The sequence below is a fragment of the Microcebus murinus genome, chromosome 9, assembly GCF_040939455.1.
Source record: "Microcebus murinus isolate Inina chromosome 9, M.murinus_Inina_mat1.0, whole genome shotgun sequence".
NCBI classification, from domain to species: Eukaryota; Metazoa; Chordata; class Mammalia; order Primates; family Cheirogaleidae; genus Microcebus; species Microcebus murinus.
The window spans coordinates 56945641-56973528 of NC_134112.1; the positions used below are offsets into that span (position 1 = coordinate 56945641).

General features: G+C 33.4%; 2 protein-coding genes across 2 annotated transcripts in view; one reads left to right on the forward strand and one right to left on the reverse strand.

Moving 5' to 3' along the window:
* Nucleotides 1–2569: 2569 nt before the first annotated feature.
* Nucleotides 2570–27888, reverse strand: part of GNAI1 (G protein subunit alpha i1) — an 84123-nt gene continuing 58804 nt past the window's right edge. Inside the window, exons 4-8 of the mRNA XM_012779493.2 lie at nt 20168–20325; nt 16292–16420; nt 10009–10138; nt 8643–8796; nt 2570–4373 (exon numbers count right to left, since the gene is read on the reverse strand). Coding sequence (XP_012634947.1) covers nt 4183–4373; nt 8643–8796; nt 10009–10138; nt 16292–16420; nt 20168–20325 — 762 coding nt within the window. The 3' untranslated portion in view covers nt 2570–4182. The remainder of the gene's footprint in view (nt 4374–8642; nt 8797–10008; nt 10139–16291; nt 16421–20167; nt 20326–27888) is intronic.
* Nucleotides 21189–22871, forward strand: LOC105880286 (spermine synthase). Its single transcript, XM_076006485.1, has one exon. The coding sequence runs from the start codon at nt 21192–21194 to the stop codon at nt 22392–22394; it is 1203 nt and encodes a 400-aa protein (XP_075862600.1). The 5' UTR covers nt 21189–21191; the 3' UTR covers nt 22395–22871.

Genomic DNA, 27888 nt, shown 5'->3' on the forward strand with positions numbered 1-27888 from the left:
AAACTTCCTAACTTTTAAAGTAAATACAAATCCAAATAAATAATAGAAATCACAACAGACACCAAAGCAAGCAGTTATTGGTTAAGGAAAAAATGCCTGGGAAACAGGCCAGTGGGATTGTGAAATGAAAACTCTTGATTTAATGTACTTTAACTGTTAAAATAGGGTTTTGAAAAGCAACTAAAAGAGAAAATTTCTCCAACTTTAAAATAAATCTCCCGTATTATCAGTTACATTAAAATAATAGGTATCCTGAAGTGGATTAAAGAGATTTATTTTTGTCTCATTCATTTTTCAGTATTGATATAAATGTGAGATACTCAGTTTTAATTATAAAGATCAATTATTTTGGCATTTCATTCAAAACTCATATCAACAACTATTTCTTAAGCACTGCTTATTTTAACGATACCCTAAAATCAAATATTAATCAAATAGGAAAATCTATTGAAGGCTTATCACATGCCATTGCTCCCTTCTAAGTGCTTCACATGTTATGTGAACTTATTTCATACTGATAACAACCATTAAGATTAATGGTCTGATTATTTAATACCTGTTTTTTTCCCCCAGATGATTAAAAGGAGGGAGAGTGTAAGATTATATAAATTGTGCAAGATTACCCAGTTAATTAGAGCCAGGATTTGAAGCCAGACTGAGTGCCAAAGCCTACGGTTTTCACCATCATTTTCTACTTCTGTCTAAAATAACACATTATATACAATGACAATGCTAACACCTGTAATACTGATTTACATTATTAACTAAATTTATTTACACAAGGCAATGCAGGTTGTTCTGCAAACAAATTATATAAAAAATGCATATAACTATTCCTCTACTTCAGCAGCTTCAAATCTAAAGAGTGTTAAGATAACATAAATAGCTTTGATGCAAGACATACTAGGTATCATACGGTTTGTTTTTTCAATCTAAAAAAGAATTATTGTTCAGAGAAACTTGGAAGGGGAGAGTGGGAATAAATGAAAGACTACTTATAAATTTTCTGAAAATAAGGTAGCACTTTTTAGAGTCCTCTGACAGACATAGAGTCAGAAATCTTACATTTAAAACCTTGACTTGGTCTTGCTCAAGTTAATTAACCTCTTTGAGCCTCTTTGGATTTATCTCACAGTTATTGTCAGCATTCAGTAAGAACAAATGCATTTTAATCAGGACTTTTTCAGTAAGAGATTGAATGTCATTGAATTAGATCAAGCATCAAAGTAGTTTTTCAGAAGGGTACTGAAATAAATGAAGGGAATTTAGAAACTACAAGAGCTTTACGGGGCTTGAGGAATTGGAACTGGGAGTCTGAGTGGTTCATTTTGGGTCACTTGTTCAATGAAGGCAGGCTAAGATTGGTCAGGCCTGAGCCCACAGCCAGGGAAATGAAATTAGACCGGCAGCCCTACCAGAATCACAAAGTTCCCAAAACGGGCAGACTGAAGAACAGATGCCAAAGGAATCTGAAAAGGATATCACAAACATAAGTGCTAATACATACAAATAATGACATTAACAGAGACAAATGTTTCCCACATTCTAGGCAATGTTCTAAGTATACCATAAATAGTAAGTATATAGTAAAATGCTTGGAGGAAAGTACAGGTTATGCACAGGGTACTTATTTGAATGTAATGTAGGAGAGGAGTGCAGTAGTAGTGAAGAGGTGTCAGATTATGAAAAGCCTTGAATGGGAGGCTAAAGTTGTATTTAATTTTATTAACAAGTCAGTTTGTCAATGTAGTTTGTCAAAGCACAGAAGAGAGTGTGGCAGTATGGAACAGTGGAAAGGCGCCGGCATGGGAACCAGGAGATCTGAGTTCAAAGCAAAAAAGGCAACATAGTCACATTTCTGTATTAGGATAACTAATGTGAATTAGAGGAGGTAGAAATGGGAGGTGGGGAATTTAATTAATAAGCCATTTCAAGTGAAATTCAGCAAAGATGTAGTAGTCGCAATGGAGAAGAAAACAAAAACAAAGGCTTTGGAAAAGTCAAACTGTCAGTAAACAGAGATGGATATGAGGGATAAGACTTCCAAATGGCTAAAAGTTCCCCACTGAAGGATTACATGATGATGGTACTTAGCAGCTAAAGTGGCAAAGTTATATGAGAACTGATTTAAAGGGAATGTTGATGAATTTGGCTTATTCACCAGTATGCAGAGCCCAGAAAACTCAAACTTCTGGAGTAGATGAAATTACAAAAAGACAAGAACACAGAGAAAGAAGAAAAGAAGATAGAACAGAGTAATACTTAAATTCTAATGGAAAATGTGTTTAGCCAACAGGTTTGTAAAATTTTAAAAATGTAAATTTATTAGGATTTATTAGTAACACAATTACACAGAATAAAGTTCAGAAGTTCATCAATGATGGTCACCAGTATGTGCTTCTTTGTGACTTTTAAAACCATTTTTCTCATGATTCAAATTTATTCATATTATAGTTGAATTTCATACATAACTTCACAATGTGGAGAGCACAGGTCTTCCATCGGTAAAAATCAATGAAAACATATCTTTCATGAAAGGCACATAAAGAATCTAACACATTTAAGGAACTTTGATAACTTTGAATTCCTTTATATTACAAAGAAGAAAATCCCCCAAATGAAACAGACATGAATGTAATTTATGGTTATCCCCACACACACACCAATACTCTAACAAATATACTTTAACAAAATGATGACACATAAACTAAACTTAGAAACTACTTACCAGCGATGCTTACTGAAAGACTAGTATTTTCAAGATGAGTAAAAATAGGGAGGTAGGATGGGGAGTGCTGTTCATTTTGCTGAAACGAGGTCACAGAGTGAAAACTCAAAATTATTCTATCAAAATTCAATATCTACCTGTTATGTAACACTTATTTGAGCATACAATCACTGACTTTATTAAACACTATTACTCATTTTCTAAGTGTAATTGTCCATTTTATTCTCAGAAATAATAGCATAATTTAAAAAGAAATAATAGAAACTCGAGCCTGCGGAAGAAATTTGAGTATCTTCGGAAAAAAGTAATTCTAACATCACGTGATAATTAAATTTGAAATTAGTTACATATATAAATTTAAAGCTTGCATTACATCAGCAATAGAATATTCAAAGATCTTTTTTGTTATCTTCCAAACAAGGAACTATCATGTATGCTAGGTACAAGGGACTTCCCAAAGGAAATACACAAATGAATGTCTCAAAATTCATTATGCTGACATTTGTCTTGCCCACAAAAATCCTCTTAATATCCACCTAAACTTAGTTATAAATAAAAATGTAGTTATTTAAAATGTATAAAAATTAATCTGATATCATCTTTAAGGTAATGAATATTAGCCAAATACTAAAATTCGAAGTGAAAACAAAGTGAATAAAAATTAAGAGTTTGTAAGTCTAGAGAGCCTATCCTCAAAAATCTGGACTTTTAGTTTTTCAAACCAAATCTAATGTGGAATCTAATGTAAAATCAAATTGTTGTTTTTGTAAAAGAAAAATCAAAATGCACACAATTTAAATAATTGATCCAAAGCCAGGTACAGTCATCCTCTTTAAGAACTTTTCAATAAAACACATTAAATTTAAAGAACAAATTGTGTTATTAAAATAGTCTGTGCAATGTTTGTACAAATAACATTTTTTATGAATACAAGTATACATATAGTCAAGATAAGGGCTGCAATGTTTTCTAATATTAATTACTGTACTTAAAAATTTACAAGACACAAACATAAATAAATCTGTTTAAAACTGGCAAACATAGTAATGGTCTGTCATTCAGTACAAGGTACTTAATATTTATGTTATTTCCAAAGCCCATCACGCTAGAATTGTAAGTTGCCACTCTTAAAACCTAAAAGTAATGTGGGAAACTAAAGTCATAAATACATGTATACATACATTTGCATATTTACACTTACACAGAAATCATCAATATACTAGAGCCCAGCTTTAACACTGTCCTTCAGTTTCACACTACAGGACCATCTTTCACATTTAAGAATGGTCCCTTTGTTACTTTCAGTTAAAAAAACAAACAGAACAACTTTGGTCAGATCCCAGATACATTTGCTGTATACTACATTCTGTGTTGCTGCAAGACTCTAGTCTAGAGAGATCCATATATAAGTACTCATTTGGTTTGAAAATGCATTTTACCATTAACTGCAAAACTTAGAAGAGACCACAATCTTTTAGATTATTTTTTATGATGACATCTGTTACAGCATCAAAAACAAACTGCACATTCTTAGTATCTGTGGCACATGTGAAGTGGGTGTATATTTCCTTTGTGTCCTTTCTTTTATTGAGGTCTTCAAACTGACACTGAATATATGCAGCTGCTTCTTCGTATGTGTTTGATCCTGAGATGGGAAAAGGAAAGAAATACAATGCGAAAAGTTAAAATAATAAGTATACTAGTAAGCAAAATGGACTTTAAAACACAAAAGCCAGTTTCATACATATAAAAATATGTGAATGCCTTAACTGCATTTTCCCTTCTAGAATGGGAAATACTATTTCTTCTAAATGAAAAACACCGCATGTTAATTACCTTTTAATGACTGTAAGTTATTCCTAAAAGTAAAAAAAAAAAATCTCCTTTGCATAGCATTCCATGTTTGCCACGATCTTTGTTCCTGCCACAATCTCCAAATGCCAGATCATCTTTTTTCTCTTATCCCTATCCTCTACGCGCCAACACTGAACTTCAGGTATCTGATGGTGGCATGTTCTTTCAGGTCTTGTCCAGTGGTGGAGAAAGAAATGCTGACTGAACGCGATCAGTATTTTTTATTCCCTGTCCTCTATATACATTAACTGGCATTCCTCCATTTTTCTTTATTCAAAAATTTTATAAGGGTATACAACATAGTTTATGGCTATGAGGTTACAAAAAAGTGGACACCATACTCCTGCTTTCGGGTTATTGACTGAAGACTTCCTCTATGTACAAATGCTTCAGAAATTGCTTGGCAATATCTAAAGATAATCACATGAATATTCTGACCCCAAATATAATATCTAGGTGTACACTTGATAGAACTACATACATGTATATGTTCACCAGAAGACATATAAAGATTGTTATTAGCAGCACTAACTTTTAGAAACAACCTAAAAGTTTATCAATTGTAGCTAGCTAATAAATTCTAATATATGCATACAATGAGGTGACATAACAGTAAAATACAGAATGAGAAAGTAATACTACTATACACAATAACATGGATGAATATCATGAACATACTGTTGAACAAAAGAAGCCAGGCACAAAACAGTGTATACTGTATCATCCAACTAATGTTTGAAAAATAATCAAAATGAATTGATAAGGATAAAAGTCAAGATAATGATTACTTGGTAGCCAGGGGAGGGGGTACAATGTTTGATTAAGACTGGGAGGAGGTATGGGTATGATGGGGTTCCTGGGTTCTGGAAATGTTCTTGACCCGAATTTCTTGACCTGAATAGTGGATATTGGTATGTTCACTTGACCTGAATTTCTTGACCTGAATAGTGGATATTGGTATGTTCACTTTTAAAAATTTAATGAGCTTCACACTTATGCTGAGGCATGTGTGTGTGTATATGTATATATGTGTGTACATGTATATACATATTGGAATAATATATATTAATGTATGTAATATAATAGTTGAAAAATGTTCATTTGAAAAAAAATGTTTGCATCCCTCTTTTGCAGTAATAATCCATTCTGCTGGGCTTTCAAGGCCCTCTACTACCCAGCCTGCTCTATAGTGTCAGATCCTCTAGTCCGCATTTGGGCCTTACTCCATGTCATGAGGATCCCAAACACAAACCGCCACCTGCGGTGTTGCAGTGTGGCCTGGCCCCTTCACCGTACTTCACCAGCTGAGATCTCTGACTACCTTCACATTCGCTCAAAATTTGCAGTCAACATAACTTTTCCTAATTAATCAAATCCAGATGGGCTCCCCATTGCTTAAAAATGTTTTCCCCTCTTAAATACTATAGAAACACTCTATATTTCAGTTTTTCTTATAGTGCTTTAGAGAGTTTTAAATTTTTTCAGTGTTAAGTCTTCTAAACTAGAAGAATAAATATCACATCCCACAGTCCCCATCTTCCTTTTATATCTCCTATAATCTTTGTACAATACAATGTGACAAACACCCATAGGGATGTTGTGTTTAAACTGCTATGACAGCATACATTATGGAACTCATTATATTAGAGATAAAAAGGTAATAAAATCATAGTCTCTGAATAAGTTTACATTTTAATTCTTTAATATCACTAGCAAACAGCCATATACTTTTAAAAATTAAATTCTATTTTACTCAATCATAATAAGTTGTTGCTCCAAAATTGTAAAGCAATAAACAATGTCTTGTTGATCCACAGATACTAATGAAACCATGAAATGTATGTTTTCAAAGGATACAGTTTACACTGAGTGAATAGCTCAATTTGCTATATACTCTGGGTAGCTAAGTAGATCATTATACTCCAAAAGCTACAGGATACATGAATGAATGAACATTCCTTAATCTGATTTTAAGTCTTAAGAAAAGGACAGTGAAGTGGAGGCAGGGAAGAGGAAATGTAATATGGAATCTGGTGAAATGGCAATATACTGTAAAAAGAAGAGGAGGAGGAGGAGACAGGAGCAAAGAGAGATAGGAGAGAAATCAAGTGGAGCAGAGAGGAGATAAATCAAGTGAGTAGCGGGGACATGCTACACAGTGTTCTATAAGGAGCAATAGTCATAGGAATTGAGGGTTAAGGTTGAAGCAAGAAGCAACTGAATCAATACTTAAGGCATGAAGTAGAGATTTTAAATTATGATCTTAACACTAGAGATGTGAAAGAATTATGTAATATTCTTTTTTTGCAAAGATTCTGAGCTCAGGCATTCTTATTAACTTGGTAACATAAGCAAAAATTCTTGAACACACTCTGTAACTGGCAAGGAAAGAGCTAAAGAGTATATTATTGGCTGCTCTGAAGTCCCTGTAGGTATACAACATTTATGGATTCATTTGGGACCTCTGACGATATGAATTAGTACAAAATGGCTATCATCATAGGAAATGACAAAAATAAACTAAAAGGAAGGTTCAAGTAAGTGAAAAACCAAGTCACCTTGATTATGCATAATTTCAATCTTGAAATTACAGTTACAAATAATTTTATTCCTAACAAACACTAAAAATGTTTCTGAATTAGGCGAGTTAGGATACTACGACTTTCAAGAAGAAAGCAAGTTTTTAAGTGTGCAATCATTTTGAGCTGAAGTATAACTTCATGGTATACAAAAAAAGGCTATAATGATAATATGATTATATTTAACAAAGGATCCTCTCCTTTTGGTTCCAGTGAGAATTTAATTAAATGTAGCCTAGTTGTTCCTGGCCTGGGAGCAGAAGTGCAATGAACTTGGGCTTGGTGCCTTCATCAAGCCCCAGTGTTTTCACAGGTGTTTTGCACGAGTGGAGATATCCAAGCACTGACATCACAGGACTATCTTAACATCGCCTATGAAATGGCAGTAAATACCCATATTCATCATACAATTTACTCAATAGAACACTAAAGTTTTCTTTATAATGAAACAAGTTCCTGACCTTTTTTTTTTTTTAAACAGGAAGGATGGTGTAAGGGTAAGTAACTAACTAAACTCTGCAGACTATCTAGATTTAGAGATAATACAAACCAGTGATAGTCAAAAAGATCTCCGTCTCTCTCTTTTTTTTAAGGCATAGAGTTCTCTTTGCTGACATAAAATTTTATTCAGGAGCCCAATATATAAAACAGATGAAAGGTGAGTTTATCTGCTTTATTGAGAAAGGAATTGTGGGGGGAGGGGGGAGGAGTAGCTATGCCCACCTCCACCACCTTGTTTTATAGCAACCCACGAGGTACTCCAAGGAACTAAACTAAACTAAACCCAATGTTTTAGTCCAACTCCTGATTTTACAGATGGAGTACTGAGACCTAGGTAAATTAAATGCCTAGTTCAGGATCAAATAGCTAATTATGAAAAAGCCAGGACTGTACTTCAGGTCTACTTTTCTCACTCCAGGGCATTTTCCATTGTAGTAAAATTAAAGTACCATTAACAGTATCATTACTAAAGTTTAGATTTCCTGAGAAACCTTCCCTGACTCTCTGAAAGAGTTAGCTGCCTCACTGATTTCATCTTCATTTTCTCTCTTATGATAATAATGCTCATGTTCTTTTTTGGCAGTATGTTCTAATGCTATTATTTGTTGTTTATTTTTTAGTATTTCTGTCTTTGACATTAGACACTGAGCAGATACATGTCTGTCTTATTGTATATAACAGAATACCTGACATAAGATCTGTTATGAGCAGATCTAGATGAGCAAATCAATTGTTTAAATTTATGAAGACCTGGAGTTCTCACTAAAAATTATTTAACAGCTTTTCCATAAAATGAATATTTTCAGTAATCTCATCCACATCTTAAGGAACTGTGCTCAAATGCAACTTGATAAATAATAACCCTTAAAAGCATAAAAATTACTAAGCCAAGAGATTCAGATCAACAACTGAAATATTGCCTTGGGAAAAGTTTCTTAGAAATACATGACTTAGTAAGTTATTTACAGAAAGTAAAATACCTCCATATTCTGGATAGCATATAGTGAGAGGGCTCTTTTTTATTTTTTCTTCGAAGAGATCCTTCTTGTTTAGAAAAAGTATAATAGACGTATCTGTAAACCACTTGTTGTTACATATGCTGTCAAACAACTTCATGCTTTCATGCATTCGATTCTGTAATAGAAAAAAAAAAACCCCGAAACCAATTTGTTAGTAACAGCAAAGATTCTGAGATATAATTTTAAAAAATAACAAAAATGGTAATTAAGCAGAGTTTGTTGAAAAATTGATAAGATAACACAAAAATACAATTCTGCCATTTCAGAGCAAGCATACTTTGACTTTAGGCCAGACAAGTGACTAACCATCACTCATCACTTTTTGGATTCAGCCATTACTTGCTGAGTGTCCACTGTGTCGTGTGCTGTGCAGGGCACATCCTGCTGCAGGATGTTATACTCTAGGGACATTGTGTAAACATCTGAAAAGAAATGTCATTGTTACAGAGTTTATCTAAGTTTCCATTAAAAGATAAGAAGAGGTTTTTAAAGATTAAAAAATTAAATTGAACAAGCTGAAACTCAATTAGCCTCACACTCTAAATATTAGGGAAGGAGACTTCCAATTCCTATGTCCTGCCCTTGTAGGATCTGCATTCAAAAAGGGTATTGATACATTTTATAGTGATGAAATGAGAGAAATGACCATGTGGTCTACCACACTGTAATTGCATAGACTTGATTTTAAAACTACAAAATTCGCCATTTCTACCTCTTTTTTCTCACTTTGTACTAAAGTTAATTTGAAATGACAGTTTTAAATTTCTATGCTTGTAGCTCTGACTCGGGCAGTGCAAAAGCAATAATGTAACCAAAATGTTTGTACCCCTGTAATATTCTGAAATTAAAAATAAATTTAAAAAAATAAAAATAAATTTGTCCTTAAAAATATTTCCCTCAAATTAATGGTACATTGAAACACATCTTAAGATTACATGGCAGTAGCAAAGCATAACATATATCAAAGATTACTAAACTGGTAGAAGTAACAAATGATGTAAAATAAGCCGTAGGCAACTACGTAACTAACTGTATTTTCATTTGGTATGTAGATACCAGATATAGAAAATGCTGCTGCGCAGTTAAGTTTATAGGGTTGAGGTGAGACTGACTCTCAATGTTTTCCTTTTTCTCCAGCTCCATCTGTGCTTCTTTAGTAAACTTCCCTTTTCTTATGCAAACAGAAAAGTTACAGGAAAGACTGTGAACTTTCAAATAATTCAGGCATTAAGTAAGAATTTCTCAAGAATTTTTCTTAGAAAAAACATTGGTAACATTGCCAGCTCTTCATATTTTATGCTCAACCCTTAAAAGTGGTTCCACTTGCCATTTCTTCATCTTCAGCCAGAACCAGGTCATAGTCACTCAGAGCCACACAGAAGATGATGGCGGTCACTCCTTCGAAGCAATGAATCCACTTCTTCCGCTCAGATCTCTGACCACCCACATCAAACATTCTGTCAGAGGAAAAATAATGAGTTGCCATCACATCAAATGTTCAGAAGCTCTGAGGAGTTCTATAATGCTAACAAGAAAGCTCCAGATAGCTGGAGGAAGACAGGGTGGGAAGAAAGGAGAGAAGGACTTTATGGGAGAAAAACAATGTCACAAATTGGCTTTCTGAAAGTGGAAAAAAGCCTGCTGGGTTTTTTTAAGTTTTTCATTGAAGGGAGAGAGGGTATCTCTAAAACAAAAGCAAAAACAAAAATACCCTCAAAAACAAGACATTCACTAACATATGAGAATACTTAGAACATTAAAGCAAATACAAATGAATAGATTGCGCTATGTGTAAACACTGAGAAGTCACATAAAGCAACTGGGGAGTGCAGAGATCAAAGAGTACATATTCAATCTACCATAGTCACAGAATATGAAAGGCAGAGGACATGGCCTCTCTCCTCCTCCGACAAAACAGTGCTTTTACTCTCAGAGCAACAAACAGGACTCTGATGTAAAGGAGAAACCATTCCAGGTAAGAAAAAGCAGGGCCAGCAAATCAAATTCAGAGGGTGCAAACAGGTTTGCCTACTTTAAAAAAAACAAAAACATGGTATAGAAAAAAATGAGAGAATTGAAATATGAAATACATAGGGGGCCCAAGTGAATAGCCTTGAAATTTAGAGGGAAAATTTAACTTTTACACAATATGAACCTTTGTAGGTTAGTGAATGAGGTAGTAACACATCAATGAATATAAAGACAATTTTTCTTTTTTTCTTACAAGAGTTTATAAAGTTAAACAAAAGTTTAAATTTGCACTGACTACATTATGCAACCTAGAAATAACCACTTATATAATGAAAACACTATGTGAACTGGTACATTTTTAAAGGCTCCATTTATCTAGCTGGTACACTAATTAAAATAGTCCCTATTTAATTCCCAGGCAAAAAGAATTTTCCCCACAGAGTAGTATTGGCCTATAAACTGAATCTGAGTACATTAGCTAGTATTGTTACTTTTCTTACCACTTAAGAGGTCTTCATTCTTTTGGTTTAGCTAGTAAATTGTTCATTAAATTTAAGTATCCTATATAACAAAATGCTTCTATTCCATAACAAATCAAAATAGTTAAGATACAAAAAGGATAGCTGATAATAAATATTAAACAAGAACAAAATAAAAGAAAATAAAATGATTTTAAGTGGGTAACGACTTGTTAAACTCTCTAAGAATACAATTTGAAAATAAATTTACCAAAAAGATAATCTATCTTAGATAACTTCTCTGGTTAAATGTCCTGTATATCCCCTCCACCCAATACAGATATAAAGTAACAATCCAACCCACTCTATCCCACATTTTCTGTGACGGTTAGTTTTGTATGTTGGTCATAAACAAAGAACTTTTAGTCTAAACCAGTGGTTCTCAAACTTTGGTGAGACTCAGAATCCCCAGGTGGAAAATACTGATGTTACTGGCTAGGGAGCAATCCTTTTGAGAATTAATCCATAAGCCAGGGAGCAAAAATGATGAAGAATTGATATGACAAATGATCAGACTATGCTTAAGTTTATTAGCATTTAGAAAAAACTAAATGAAGATAATATCTAGAAGAAGCACTAATTGTTCACTGCTCCACACAGACAAATGAAAATAGCTTAATTATTTTATATGTTGTTCTTTAAATTCTGAACTTCTATTTTTAAGAAAAACAGAACAAAAACTGTGGTATGTTCTCCTTTATATGAAAATATAAGACTTCTGACTAACATCAAATAGGAATTGAATTTGAGTTTTCTTAAGGGATTTTTGGACGGTGGATTGGAAGGGGATGCTGGACATCCTAAGAGGTGCTGACTTATCATTACACTATCATCTAACAGTACTGTGACCCAAACTGACTAGCAAAAAGCTATTTGACCATACATGGATATCAAACTCATAAATACAATGTTGTACTCCAAAATCCATTACACATTTATACTACTATAGAAAAGGAATACAATTTGTCTTATGATAATTTTATAGAAGGGAGGCTTTATATCTGACAAAAATATTGTAGCAAAATACAATTATTGATTCTTTAATTAAAGCAAAATTTTCCACAGAGATATTGACCCTTAAGTGCCTAGTCACAGAGGTGATAATATGAATTCTTAAAATGCCCTATTGCCTCATTTTCAATTTAATACCAATCTTACAAAAAGATAAGTGAAACTGAAATTTTACTTAGCAGTTAAAATCAAAGAATTACAACATGAAACACAGAACTATAAAATGATGACCATACTCAAAGAGTTCCCCGAAGAATTATTCTATAAGCATTTCTGCCCTCATGCATCTGAGATTTAACACAGAAAAAGCAAAGGTTGAACCGTATGTTAGCAATGATAAAAATCCAAACTAAGACAAAGTTTATCTGAAGTTCCTAACAAACCTGTGTTTATCTTAAGTCAGCAAATGAAAATAGTAACTAAATATATGCTTTGAAATTCTATGTCACCCAAGGAGTTTAAATGGAGTAAGACAAACTGACTTCCTGGAAAGATCATGATAAGAGTCAGTTTTACTGAATGCTGTTGAAATGACAATTTTGAAAAACCTAGGCTGGAAGTGATAAGTATGGTCTGGAAATAAATGTTTAAGAATGTATCTAACCAAGATTAAAAGTGAATTTTATATAGTCAGATTGCCTTAAGTATCAATAATTGATTTAACATTTGCCATTGCCATTTATTATCATTTATAGAGTTCTCACCTTTATATCATTTTTTTATAGGCAATAACTCATTTTATCTTTGAGCCTGTGATGTAATGGGCAAGGTGCAACAGTCTCTCTGTTAAGAATTTTAACCAAGTTTACTCAGCTAATTAAAAGAGGAAACTAGGTCTAGAACCCTTACTTGCTAACCCCAACACCATGAATTTTCTTCTCGGATTATATTGGTTAGAAATACAATAGTCCTTCTCCTAACCCCCTCTTCCATGGTTTCACTTTCTGCAGTTTCAGTTACCTCAAGTCAACCATGGCCTGAAAATATTTACAATATTTTGAGAGACAGAGAAGACATTCACATAACTTTTATTACAGTATATTGTTATAACTGTTCTATTTTATTATAATTGGTGTTAGTCTATTACTGTGCCTAGTTTATAAAGTAAACTTTATCATAGGTATGTATGTATAGGAATAAACACAGTTTGTGTGTGTATATGGGGTTCATTACTATCAGTGATTTCAGAAATCCACCCAAGGTCTTCGAATGTATCTCCCACAGATAAGGTTGGACTACTCTAAGCCATTAACTAAACGTAAGTTAAATTTGCTTTAGAACATGGTTATTAAAACAAAGTAAACAAAAAATCAGAATCTAAAGTGCCCTAATTTTAAAAGTTTAAAGTCTCATTCTAACAGTATACTTATCTATGATTAAAATCACTTCACACTTTTAAGATAAATATGACAGTAGTCCTCATATCAGACATGTTATTTAATATTCTAGATGTAGTAGTAAGCAGACTGAAAGAAGGTAAGTGATTTCAATAAGAGATAATATCAGTAGCAAAAAATGTCCACTGAGAGCTTACAAAAAAATGAAAACAGAAAAAAATTAAAAGCACATGTAAAACCATACCATATACTAAAGCATAATGATAATGTTGTCAGATAAACTAAATTATAATCTATATCTTTGTTTAAGAAAGCAGGGCAATGTTTGTTTCTTGGGGGTAAGTGGTCACAGAAAATTGAAATTAAATTTCAGTTCTCTAAAAATCAATTACATAAACCACTGATAAGTTAGTGACAAATGATAGTAACAAATATACTTAAAATACTTAGGGAAGCAATCAGAACTATAGTTGCATACATTTAACTGTGCTCATGATTTGTAACAGTTAACTTTCTTTATGAGGTGAACTGATAATTATCTCTGACTAGGAAGCTTTTTTCAAGATGATTTTAGAAATTCTGCTTTATTATCATTACTGTTTCAGAGCATTAGAAACAAAAATCCATAATTCATATTAAAGGTTTATTTAGAATTATCTTAAATCATATAATTTTTAATCAAAGTAAAAGGGGAAAAATAATTTCGCTAACAATATGGGATACTCCATTTGCAAACCATATGCAGATAAATTACTTTTTAACAAACTAAGAATGATTTAACAGTTTATTGTTTTTGCTTTTTTATCTTCTATTCATTCTACTTTTTTGTTACTGTGGGAATGGAGAAGAATAAAAGCTAAGGGGATATAGTAACACAGACATGTGAAGCTTGAATTTCTACGAAGAAACTCAAAACCTCTACTAAATAATAATCTGAAAAAAGTATATCACAAGCAGATAACAAATGACTTATCTAATCCCTCACAATATCTAAAATATTAAAACTCAGAAAAATATGGAATATGAAAATTACAAAAATTATCATAAAAATAAAACACATCATAAATGCCTTTTCTAATCTGATTTTCTGCAGTGCCAACTGGAGAGTCCTCAGTTTGAGTCAACATATCTATAAAGCTCTGCAGAAGTGAGATAGCATCTAATGGATGCCCATGACTGCAGCTGCATTTTTCTTAAAATCAATCTCAACCTAGTTGGGTTAAAAAAACAAACAAACAAACAAACAAAAACCTATCTGTTAAACTAAGAAAAATAATAAGAACAAAAAACCGCTATGTATCTAACAATGCATATAATTCTAGTATTTTTATTATTTTTACTTCCAAGAATATTAGTGAAAAATTTATATGGTATAGGAAATGTAGGGAATGCATGGGTTTTAATATAGTATGAATAATGTGACTCTGTCATATTTATATAAATTAGGCACTGTCAACTCAGAAGGGCTCCCTCACAAGCTCTTTAAGGGTTCTGTGTTTGGTGTCCCTTCTGCTGAACTTAACTGGTACTTAGGAAATGTGACATTTTAAATGAATTTAAATTATTACAAACTAGCAGATTTTAAAAAAGAACTTCTGCTAGCCCCTTTGTTTAGCTTCAACATACTAAAACAAATAATACTAAGGGGGAAAAAGAAATATGTGTAAATTATTTTTAATAGTTTTTAAGATCAAATAACATGACAGTCCTCTGAGATTTCTATGAAAACACAAGTTTTGTTTTAGTAAAAAATCCTGTGATGTTAAATTATCTTGTTCATGTATATATCTTTATATGAGATATGCAACCACTTTCTCCATAATTTTATTGTTATTATTTTAACTAGAATAAGGTGATTAGAAATGATGAATAATAATGCACACTTAATGGCAATTTTGATTGAGTGAACACAGTGGAATTAGTAAGTAGGTACTCCGAAGAAGAAAGTTATGATACCTAAAAGCAGGTAGCAGATGACCTGGAAGGGTAAAATGGATTAAGTAACTGACCAGGAAGGCTGTACAGATAAAACAAGAATCTGAAAATTGAAACATTACATTTGGTTGTATATCTAACAGTTTTTCTCATACCTTGAACGCTGTTATTTATTGGAAAAAGAGAAATGTGGTTCTGTAAATTGGAATGTAATGTTTCAATGAACTTCCCTGAGCCTGATTCATTATAAAATGAAGGGACTGAACAAAATGAACTCCAACATCTCCTCCATTTCTAAGGGCTACAATTCAGTGTGTGTCTACTCAGACTCAGTAAGTTAATATTCAGTACACTTTAAATTAAATGTACATAAAAAATTGCAAACATCAGCTCCCTATGAATAAAATTTTCATGAAAACATTTAAAAAGGTACACCCTTTTTTAACATTTCCATAAATAAGCATATGTTCTATCAGTAAAACTCTTTTTATCTAAAAATAGATGGCAAAACTTTCCCAAAACACACTATATATTAGAGCGTATTTTCTATTTAGAAATTGAAGCCAAAAACTATTTTTGTTTAAATCACTGCAAAAACTATAGCAAAGGAATTTTCCTGGCTATTTTTTCTTAAATAAAAATAAAAAGATTTTTTCTAAAAATGCTTCTTTTTGCCCTGTTTCACTGCAAAATTCTTTTGTATAATCATCTAAGAAAAGCTTCCTTTCAACTATAATTTCTAACTGTAAAAATGCTGTAAACTGTTATTATGCCTTTTATTTCTAACACAATGTGTTTTACTGTAAATTTAGAAATCATATGTTTCAAAGTTACTCACTTAAAATGAAGATCTTTGAAAGTAAAGTGGGTTTCAACAATTCCTGTAGTTTTCACTCTAGTTCTGAGAACATCTTGTTGAGTTGGGATATAATTTGGTTGTGCTATTCTGTCCAAGTCATTCAAATAGCTGAAAAATATAAGCAAAACAATATGTTAACAAGTAAATATAGCCAATAAAGATCATCTTAAAGAATAAAACACATTTCAATGCATGCAATACTCTGAAATCACTAAGTTTTAAAATTTCTGTATAATGATATAAAACAACCAGTTTAAGCTTCTATATCTTATATAACTCCCACTGAAATTAAAACATTTATTCTCCTCTAGCCACAAAGCTCTTTTAGTATTTTTAAAATGTGTACACTGTTTCTTAAGAACAGTGATTAGTAATTCAAAGGGAAGAGAATAACTTTTTTAAAAGACACTCAAACTAATGCACAACATGAGTTTGTTTCTAAAAATTCTTTATTACAGTTTTTTATGCAGCATTGTGCTCCAGACATCACACTTTTGTTGCAGATTTTTAAAGCCTTAATTTTGGAGCAAGTAGTGAGGAAATCCCCGGTCAAAGGCTGAATGGGATGTTTCTTTTCAGCCAGTGTTATGTTACATACAGGAAAACATTGCACATGCTCCTTTACTCTGCATTTTACTGCTCTCTAAATCAACACTCATATTAGTCACTCATCTAATACTCTCTGCCAATGATGCTAAATACATTGTGATATAAAAATATAATGGTATCATATCATTCAATATAAATTATTTTGTGTTAAATTATACAGTAGAGTCAATAATTCACAAAAAGTCCAGGAATGGAGAGATTAATGTGGACCCAGATGATTAAAGGAGGATTCACTGATAGTGAGGGGTACACATAGAAACATGAATAATGGAACAGAAAAAAGAGAATGTTACTGCTCTGGGAGAAGCTGTAAGTCAGTATAGAGACAAAAGTAGTCACATCTTCTTTCTTAGAGAGTAAGGCCACTAGTAAGCTACGTATAGCCCTAAATGAGAAGTCTGAAATCAGTCCTAAGGTTAGCTAGATGTGGGAAGCATCACTGCACATTCTGTAATACTAGAGTAGTAACATGACCAATAATCTGGAACATAAATGTAGGTAATAGAGAGGTGCCAACTATTGAAACTTTAAACTGATATTACCCTCTGAAACTGTGGTTTGGCCATTTAGAACCTGGTCTTGCAAACAAAAGGAACTCAATTTATTTGATTTGTTGGGGATACAGTTAGAAAACTATCCAAATACTGAATTAGTAACAAAAATGTTTCAGACACTCAAGTATACATAGTGGGGTTGATACTAAAATACATAGATGATACCTTGAGTTACTTATTATTTAACTGAATTTAAGAGAATTTTATTATTACATTGGTGATAATCTCCTCGTACTTTATCTGTGCTTTTAATTCAATATACATAATATTTTACTGTAATAAAATCTGATTTAATAAACAAATAAAACAAGCCATGACAAGATTTTACTGATATCCCTTAATCATTAAACGCCATAGTTCTAATAGCCTCTAAAAATAATACATATTTATATTTCATCAAGACAAAAAAAGGAAAAAAAATGTACTGTGAAAAATTCCATCATTTTAAATGATCACAGTCCTAATGAGCAACCTGGCAGCATCCCAGCATCTCAGGAACTGAGAAATCAAGATGCTCTCTAACCACTATGGAGAAGGTTTCTATTACTTCCTTCATCTTAAAAAATGGCTAGGCCAGGCTTGGTGGCTCACACCTGTAATCCTAGCACTCTGGGAGGCCAAGGCAGGCGATTGCTTAAGGTCAGGAGTTTGAAACCAGCCTGAGCAAGAGCAAGATCCTGTCTCTACTAAAAATAGAAAGAAATTAATTGGCCAACTAAGAATATATATAGAAAAAATAGCCAGGCATGGTGGCGCGTGCCTGTAGTCCCAGCTACTCGGAAGGCTGAGACAGAAGGATTGCTTGAGCCCAGGAGTTTGAGGTTGCTGTGAGCTAGGCTGACGTCACGGCACTCTAGCCTGGGCAACACAGTGAGACTCTGTCGCCGGAAAAAAAAGAAAAAAAAAAAAAGGCTAAATTATTCCATCTTAAGGTCAGAATTACTAGAAACAAAATAATGGGAAGCCGAAGCAACACATTTTTCTCAATGTATTTCCAAGCAGTGTGAACAGGAGAGAGGGTCTTGGTCAAGAGACTGAGGGAGTCTAGAAGTCCCCCCAAATGGTGAGGAAGAGGACTTCAACCTATCATGACCAAGTAGCACCCTTTAATTATTGAAGTAGCTCTTTTGCTGGGCTCATCTGAGAATAATCTTCTCCTTACAATAGTGATTCTTATTTAAATATGTCTGTAGATGCTACAGTGGTGCCAAAGCAAATATTATGTCTTAAGTGTTGTGTTCTTCCTCTAAGTAATTTTCCTAATTTGTCTTTTAACCTCTTGTGAAGTCTTGTTTATTAATTGATAAGTATTAAACAATATCATATTGAGGGATGACTATATGGGGATACGCCATTAGGCAAAAACAGACATTACTGAAGTTACAATGTAGTGGCAGAGATAGAAAACAATCAAAGCGTCAGAACATACATATGAATCAAATAACCTCAAAATAAATGCAGTACATCACATTATGAGCACTCAGTGGGTAAAAGAATATTTCCTCATAGAAGTGATAATATCAGTTGGAGGGATGGGCTACATATTCAATAAGAATTAAGTTACATATATATAAACCATATATGTAATAATATATGTGATTTCTATAACTGTAAAATATAAAGAAAGAAATGTATGTTTATAAAGACTGCTGTGGGTGATACAATGATGTGTATTATTATTCACTCACATTAAATCACACAACACATAGGGCCTACTCTGACAGTCAATAAATAACGTATCTTATGATAAGGTCCTCAGTACCATTTGTTTTTTTTCACTGTGGCAAAGTGCATACATTTACCAGGACCTTCTAAAACCAGTAATATTCTATTTAATCCTTACTTGTGTCCCTAAGAGCCAACAGCTCTGTCAAGAAAGAGCTGTCAAGAAACATTGTTAGAAAATAAAATAAATGCACAGCACATGTTTAAAGAGCAAATAATGCTACACATATCTTATCTGACATTTTTGAATATGTATACCAAATTATGGAAATAAACACTTGATTTTTTAAAATTCTATGTAGATTACCAAACAGAAAGCTCCCTGATTAGGTTTTATCATAACTTGCTTTGCAAACTTTCTGGGGCCACTGCCTGGAAATCAAGGCAAATTTTTCTTCCAAGAACTATACATAAATATCGGTGAACAGTGTCTAGTGAAACAGGGCACACAAGATTGAAAATTTTCAAGTGCAGAGCTATTTTACTTAGTGAGAAAATATCTTAGCATTATCACACATCCCTTCAAAAAAAATCCCTAATTAAGGTGGCTATCATTGAGCAAGTACCTCTTTTCTCAGGCACCATTAGTATAATAACAAAACTCTAATCAATTATCCTCTCATTTGGCTAGCTCCAAGAAAACCAGAGATACACCTGAATTCAGAGTGAATTTTGGGAAATTTCAATTATTTTCTTGGAAATATACTGGAAACAGTCCCATTCTGCATGTTTCAATTAAAATTACATAAGCATGAGTCTCTTGAGACACCACTGAACACATAAGAAATAACAGCATTGCCATCTACAAACACAAAAAAAGACAGAAAGTTTTCAAATATTGTCATCATGAATATCCTAAGTTGTACAAGAATGTGTCAGCCAATTCTGCAATAAAATTGACTTGGAGGTATATTTGACTTGTAAGTAATTATTCATGATCGTTTAGTTCGAAGTTATGATTACTTACTATGCTGCAGAATCATTAAGCTGGTACTCTCGGGATCTGTTGAAACAGGCTTGTACACCACTATCTTTCCACAATCTCTTTATAACACCAGCAAGTTCTGCCGTCATAAAGCCTTCTTCGGCAGCTCCCGCAAGCACAAAGAGTTGACGAGCATCATCCTGAATATTCAAAGAACATTTTTAAAAGTAAAAAGGTAGACATTAGAGATAAAAAGTACAAAGGAGAACATTATAAAGTTTAAAAATACGATAGTGAATTTCCTTCATGTTTTTTATTGAAGTGTCATAACTTCACTTTCTCTAAAATACCACTTATAATTGGCGTAACCAAAAGAGCATAATTATAAACCATAAATCTATGTTTTTGATATTGGTAATATCTCTCAAGGCATTAGTAAGCTGAAGAAAGACTAAAGTTATAGCCCATGAAGGGAACATTAATCAACTATTCACTGACAGCTTGCTGTTGTACTGAAGATGATCATTTTAGAGAATACAGAAGAACCTATGTCTGGCTACTCCATTCCCAAAATGCTTCTAATCTATGAAACGCATGATACCTTTAGAAATAACTTAACATATAATTAGGTGTTAGCTTTCTCATATACTTTATAGATGCAAAATAAGTTCAGAAAAAGAGAGAAATCAATGTGGAGTAAGCAGGAATAGTATCATGGAATGGTGTGAGATTTTCAGGAGACCTTAAAGTATGCACACATTAAACTCAATGGGGCAGGAGTTGGGAGCAGGTGTTTGCTGATCCAGGCATAGAAAACAACATAAGCATACAATTGGAGTAGAAATACTCATAGGGAACAGAAGAAAGCACACAAACATTTATAAAATTAAGAAATACTGCATACAAATTTAAATTCTGAAGCTACTAATATTTACAGTTATTCTGATCTACAGGTAATTAATCACTTTGGATCAGTGCTGTCCAAGAGAAATATAATGTGAACCACTAATGAAATCTAAATTTTCTAATAAATAGTTTAAAAATATATATAAAGGAAAAAAGCCAAATGAAATTAATTTTACCCGCCGGCCGCAGCCTGACACGCCGCGCGGCCCCCCAGTCTCCCGCGGTCGCCTCCCCCAGGCATGGCACAGGGCCTCGCCTCACTATGGCAGCAGCACGGCACAGCACGCTCGACTTCATGCTCGGCGCCAAAGCTGATGGCGAGACCATTCTAAAAGGCCTCCAGTCCATTTTCCAGGAGCAGGGGATGGTGGAGTCGGTGCATACCTGGCAGGACCACGGCTATTTAGCAACCTACACAAACAAAAACGGCAGCTTTGCCAATTTGAGAATTTACCCACATGGTTTGGTGTTACTGGACCTTCAGAGTTATGATACCGATGCACAGAGCAAGGAAGAAATTGACACACTTCTGAACAAAGTTGAAGAAAGAATGAAAGAATTGAACCAGGACAGTACTGGACGGGTGAAGCGATTACCACCCATAGTGCGAGGAGGGGCCATCGACAGATACTGGCCCACCGCTGACGGGCGCCTGGTTGAATACGACATTGATGAAGTGGTGTATGATGAAGATTCTCCGTATCAAAACATTAAAATTTTACACTCAAAGCAATTTGGAAATATTCTCATTCTTAGCGGGGATGTTAATTTGGCAGAGAGTGACTTGGCGTATACCCGGGCCATCATGGGCAGTGGCAAAGAAGATTACACTGGCAAAGACGTACTGATTCTGGGAGGTGGAGATGGGGGCATATTATGTGAAATAGTCAAACTGAAACCAAAGATGGTCACTATGGTAGAGATTGACCAAATGGTGATTGATGGATGTAAGAAATATATGCGAAAAACGTGCGGTGATGTCTTAGACAATCTTAAAGGAGACTGCTATCAGGTTCTAATAGAAGACTGTATTCCAGTACTGAAGAGGTACGCCAAAGAAGGGAGAGAGTTTGATTATGTGATTAATGATTTGACGGCTGTTCCAATCTCCACGTCTCCAGAAGAAGATTCCACATGGGAGTTTCTCAGACTGATTCTTGACCTCTCCATGAAAGTATTGAAGCAGGATGGGAAATATTTCACACAGGGGAACTGTGTCAATCTGACAGAAGCCCTGTCGCTCTATGAAGAACAGCTCGGGCGCCTGTATTGTCCTGTGGAATTCTCGAAGGAGATCGTTTGTGTCCCTTCATACTTGGAATTGTGGGTATTTTACACTGTGTGGAAGAAAGCTAAGCCTTGAAGATGAATATCCCCAATCATGTGCTGCAGATAACCTTCCTGACCTCCATATGCTGTACATGACATCGAAACGAGTCAGGCAATTGATTGTGAATTCCTTAAAGTTTTCTTTAATAATTATTTTTAATTTAAAAAAAGCAAATGGGAAATGTATATTTTGATGAGCTAGGGTGTTATTTTTGTTGAAAGTCAGCTGAAGGACAGTTAGACAGCACAGCGAAGACTGCTAAATGCACTGACCCCCTAGAATGTGATTTTTGTTTTTATTTCTGTGTGGGCTTTTTTTTTTTTTTTTTTTTGGTAGACCTTCAATTTGGATGTTTGGAGGAATGAACATCATTGTTTTGTTCTGGAGGGAAGTTCTTGATGGTGTTTCTTTCTCCCACATTGACTTAGATATTAAAATTTGGTGCTTATAAGAGTTAAAGAAATGAATAGTAATGCTTCAATTAAAATCACAAAAGAGAAAAAAAAAAAATTAATTTTAACGACATACCTAACCTATATAAAAATATTTTAACATGTAATCAATATAAAATTATTATGACATAGTTCATATTCTTTTTTATACATATTAAGTCTTTGAAACCTGGTGTACATTTTATACATAAAGCACATCTCATTTCAGCCTACACACATTTTAAGTACTCAGTACCACATGTGGGTAGCAGCTACCATACCAAGTAACATAACTCTAGTCTCCAGGTAATAACAGTTAATAAAAAAAGAGAGAGATGTGATGTTGCTAGCTTCAGCGAATTCTCTTTAGCCTGAGAAATGTAGCTTTATGTTAACTGGGTGGATGATGCCTAATTTCTCTCAAGAGGCATTCTTCCAAAATGTAGCAGACGCTTATGAAGTGATGGCACACATTATGATAAGGTGTACAGAAGAGAAGCAGCATTTAGTGACATAGGCTAGCAGAGTGTACTAGCTGACAGTATAAATTTATCCTGTTGCCAATTTGTGAAAAATTCTCTTTTCAGCTGGAACCCATCATGAAAAATAATTAAGTCTCTCAGCATGGGAACATATTATTCAAGCATATGTTTCCCTTTTTAGTAAATCACAGGAGAAATGCATGCAAGCAAGCAACACGTGCACAATATCCTTAATAAACCCCACATAACATGCTTTCAAAGTCATTCTGAGTACCATTAACCTAATTCCAGTAAACAATTATTCAATTTTCCAAACAAATACCTATACATGAGAAATTTCTGAATTTGAACATTTTTATTTATTAAACTTCATCAAACATAATCTCTCTATTTTAGAAAAGTACCACCTAAGTTTTTAAATGAGCTTTCATTATAATATCTTCCATTCAATTTCAGTAAAGTTTTTGACAGAAACAACTAATGCCCTATGGTATGGTTCATAAAATTACATTCCCTTTAAACTTTCAGGAAAAGGCCTGAAGAAAAGACATAAACTCTGGAAGATATATTTATAAATTTCACTCTCTCTGTGGCATTCAAAAATGTCTCTTCTTTTTTTAAATTCCACATATAAGTGAGATCATACAATATTTTTCTTTCTGCGTCTGGCTTATTTCACTTCTCATAATGTCCTTCAGGTCTAAAAAAAGAAGGGGGGAAGTCAAATATACAGAAACAGAATAAAACAGTGGTTACCACAAGCAGGTGGGAGGAAAAGAAAATGGGGAGGTGTAGTTCAAAGGATAGAAAGTAGCAGATATGTAGGATGAACAAATCTAAAGAACTAATGTACAACATGAGGGCTATAGTTAATACAGTTGTATTAGGTATTTTGTTAAATAAGTAGATTTTAGCTGCTCTTGGAACAAATAAAAAATATGTGAGATGATGGTTATGTTCATATGCTTCACTATAGTAACCATTTTACTATCTATATGTATCTCATAACATCAAGTTGTAAACCTCAAATAACTTTTTAAAAGTCTCTAACAAAATGAATAAAATAGCCTCTTCTTGAAAAATTGGAGTATTCACCTCCATGTCATTAGCAGAACATTCAGATGTCTGTAGATGAGCTTTCAGATAATAAATTTGAGCAGGAAGGCACTGTAAAAATTATTCCACCTAATCTTTTGTTTAGCATTAAAAGATCCCAAGGCACAGAGAGCTTAAGCAACTTAAAAGTCCCATGGCTAATTAATCACCTAATCATATAAATTAGTAAGTCAATAATTAGTAGTAATTAGTCATTGTCTAAAACAGGACTAATTTAAAAAGTACAGAATGATGACAATGATCTTGCCATGGAACAAGGTCTTTGCAAGATTTATGTGAAATAAGACTACTTAAGAACATTTACAAACATAAACATGAGTGCATCAAAACGGTGTGACACAGGGAAGAAAAAGGACAGGGATTACTGAAGAGAAGATTGGAGTTTGGTCAGGAGGGCTACAAGTTAGTAAAACAATTTAAAGGAACTCTTTTGTGGTATTAAAAAGAAAGAAATGTTATTTGTCAGGCAATCTATTTGAGAGTAGCAAGGAAAAATCCTTGGATGTAGCTAAGGCAAATGTTTTCAAATTACTAATAACTAAAAGAAAATAAGATGATTTACGGAATGTAAATTCCAGTTCAGGTGAGTGCTCTGAGAACTCAGAAAGGAGCTATGAAATGCCATTTTGTCAAGAGATGAATTAATAGGTCCCCCTTCCCAGTGATGGTCAGGGAACGCTTCGCATACTGTACTTATTTAGTGACTGGACATGTTATTTAAAGCTGTCAGCAACTTTATAAGAATTCAGAAGAGTCTTCTCAGGATGGGCAACAGAAGACTTCGACGGACCATAAAGGCTATCTTCTCACATATTAATAATCATAGAAGGTAAGAAAGAGTAGAGTTCCCGTTTAGCTACAGAGCAGAAAAAGGAACATTCTTAGAGCAAAAGACATCAGATTTCAACTCAATAAGAGGAACACTTTTTAACAATCAAAGCCATCTAAAAAACAAAAAAGGGAAGGGTATTAAAAGATTGAGGTTTTTAAGCAAAGGCTAGATGACTATTGTTATATAGAAGACAGAATTTATGGATGAGATTAAGACTTTAAATAATCTCAGAAAGCCCTTCTAAAATAGAAGCTAAATAATATAATAAAGGAGTGTTAAAAAATAACGATAGCTTTGCAACTTTAGCCACCAGGATAATATGTTGATATCATGACTGATCTATGTATGGAAATCCTGTTTCAATGTAGTGTAGTTTAATAATTTCATTAATAACATTAGCCAATTTACATATTTAACCTACCACATTTTTACAGCATGCATTATCATTCCTATAAGTCTAAGACAGCCTATACTGTCCTTACACAAGTAAATGTACCCTTAAGGAAATTCCTAAGACCTTTAATGGATTCATCAGTCCATGGCTTATGGTGCCAATATGGGATATTTAAGAGTTGCTTTTAAAACATACATAAATATAAAACACATTTTCTCCAAAAACACATATGTAATCAAATTATAAATGACTTGAGGCAAGGAAACAGGAATTCATTTTAATTTTTTCCCATAAGATTATTCAAAAGGAGAGAAAAGCTTAAAAATAAAATAATTTAATTTTATCTAAATTGCAGAGAGCAAAATTTTTGACTAAATTTTGGTGAATTTACCATGAAGCATGAGCTATGTCAAGAAGGGAAACTATTTATGAGTGTATTAAATATTTATGCATATATTTATAAATCTTATAAATGAATCTATTTTAAATGTATAGACATTTATTAAATTAATAAAATGGAGAATTATTGATGTTTAAGTGTTCTTTGTATCAACAATAGAACTTGCTGTCAAAAGAGATATGGAAATATGTGATAAGTGAACTGAGGGAAGTAGAAATAAACTGTGCTAGAGGCACACATTAGTTTGGAAATGATAGTTAATATCATTTTGCCACATCCTATGTCAATATTTCTTAGACTCAAAATAATAAAAAACCGTAAGTTTCTTCATCTTAGTTTTCAAACACAAACCAGAATACTACTGTAAATGATTCAAACATTCATCTGGAAAAAACAAGTAAAAATAACTAGCAACATTTTGGAAAAGACTGGGAAAAGAGGGCTGATATTATCAGGTATTAAAAGCCTACAATACGTAGAACTGTGGTACCCAATCACGGGGCCGCAAGACAGGTACCAGTCTGTGATGGATCAGGAACCAGAATGCACATAGCAGGAGGTGAGTGGCAGGCTAGCAAGCAAAGCCTTGCCTGTATTTACAGTTACTCCCCATCACCTAAATCATGGCATAAGCTCTGTCTGTCAGATAGGTGGGACACATTAGATTCTCACTGGAGCATGTACCCTACTGTAAATCGTGCATGTGAGAAATGTGGGTTGTGTGTTCTTTATGAGAATCTAATGCCTGATGATCTGAGGTGGAGCTGAGGTAGTGATGTTAGAGCTGGGAAGTGGCTGCAAATACAGATTATCATCAGCAGAGAGGTTTGACTGCACAATACATGTAATGGGCTTGAATCATCCCAAAGCCATCCTCCCTCCCCCAGTCTGTGGAACAACTGTCTTCCATGAAATCGGTCCCTGGTGCCAAAAAAGTTGAGGACTGATGATATAGAACAGTCTGGTATTAACGTATATCAACAGCAGAAAAAAATCCCATATCTCAACATATATGATAAATGTGGGAAAGATTAATCAGTAGGGAAGGATACAATAATTTTAAAAAACACTGATGGATAATTAGATAGCCACCTGAAGAGGAATAAAATAATGTAGATCTTTACTCCATGCATACAACAAAACAAGTTTCAGAGAGATTAAAGAACAAACAGAAACAAATGTTAAAATGCACTCCCCTAAAAAACTCTAAAAATAGCATAAATACTTGGTAAATCTTCAGTTGAGAGAGAATGTTCTACATTTAAACATAATGGAAGAAATAATAGAAGATTTAAAAAATAAAAAAAATACAGTATTATCATAACATTAAAGACAATAAAACAAAATGTGACAGAATCTTTGTACTAGTGGACAAAAGGTTAATATATATATACATATAACAAAAAAAACAGATAATCAAATATCAAGACTCCCACAGGTAAATGAATAAAGAAACAAGATACAAACACAGAGAAATAAAAAGAATAAAGATATGGAAAACTGTACAAATACACTAAAAATTAAAATGCAAATTAAATTAACATATAATTCACTAATATTATAACAAGTTAGCAAAGATTTTTTTTTAAATCTAAGACTCCTGAATTTTGGCTGCCTGGAGTGCTAAGAAAAGACACTCATAAACTGTTGGCAGGAAGGTAAACTGATACCACCTTTCTCAAAAGCAATCTGACAAATGTGGCAGATACGCATAAACAAACTAATGAAAATTAGCAACAAAATTATTGGAACAGAAAAGTGGCCATTATACAGGAGCATACTGAGGCTTGGTGGGGAAAAGAGGGATTAGATCAACTCAAGCCAAGGTTTCCTGTTCTCTCTTGGCCTAATGTATTTCAACTAAGTGCTTCT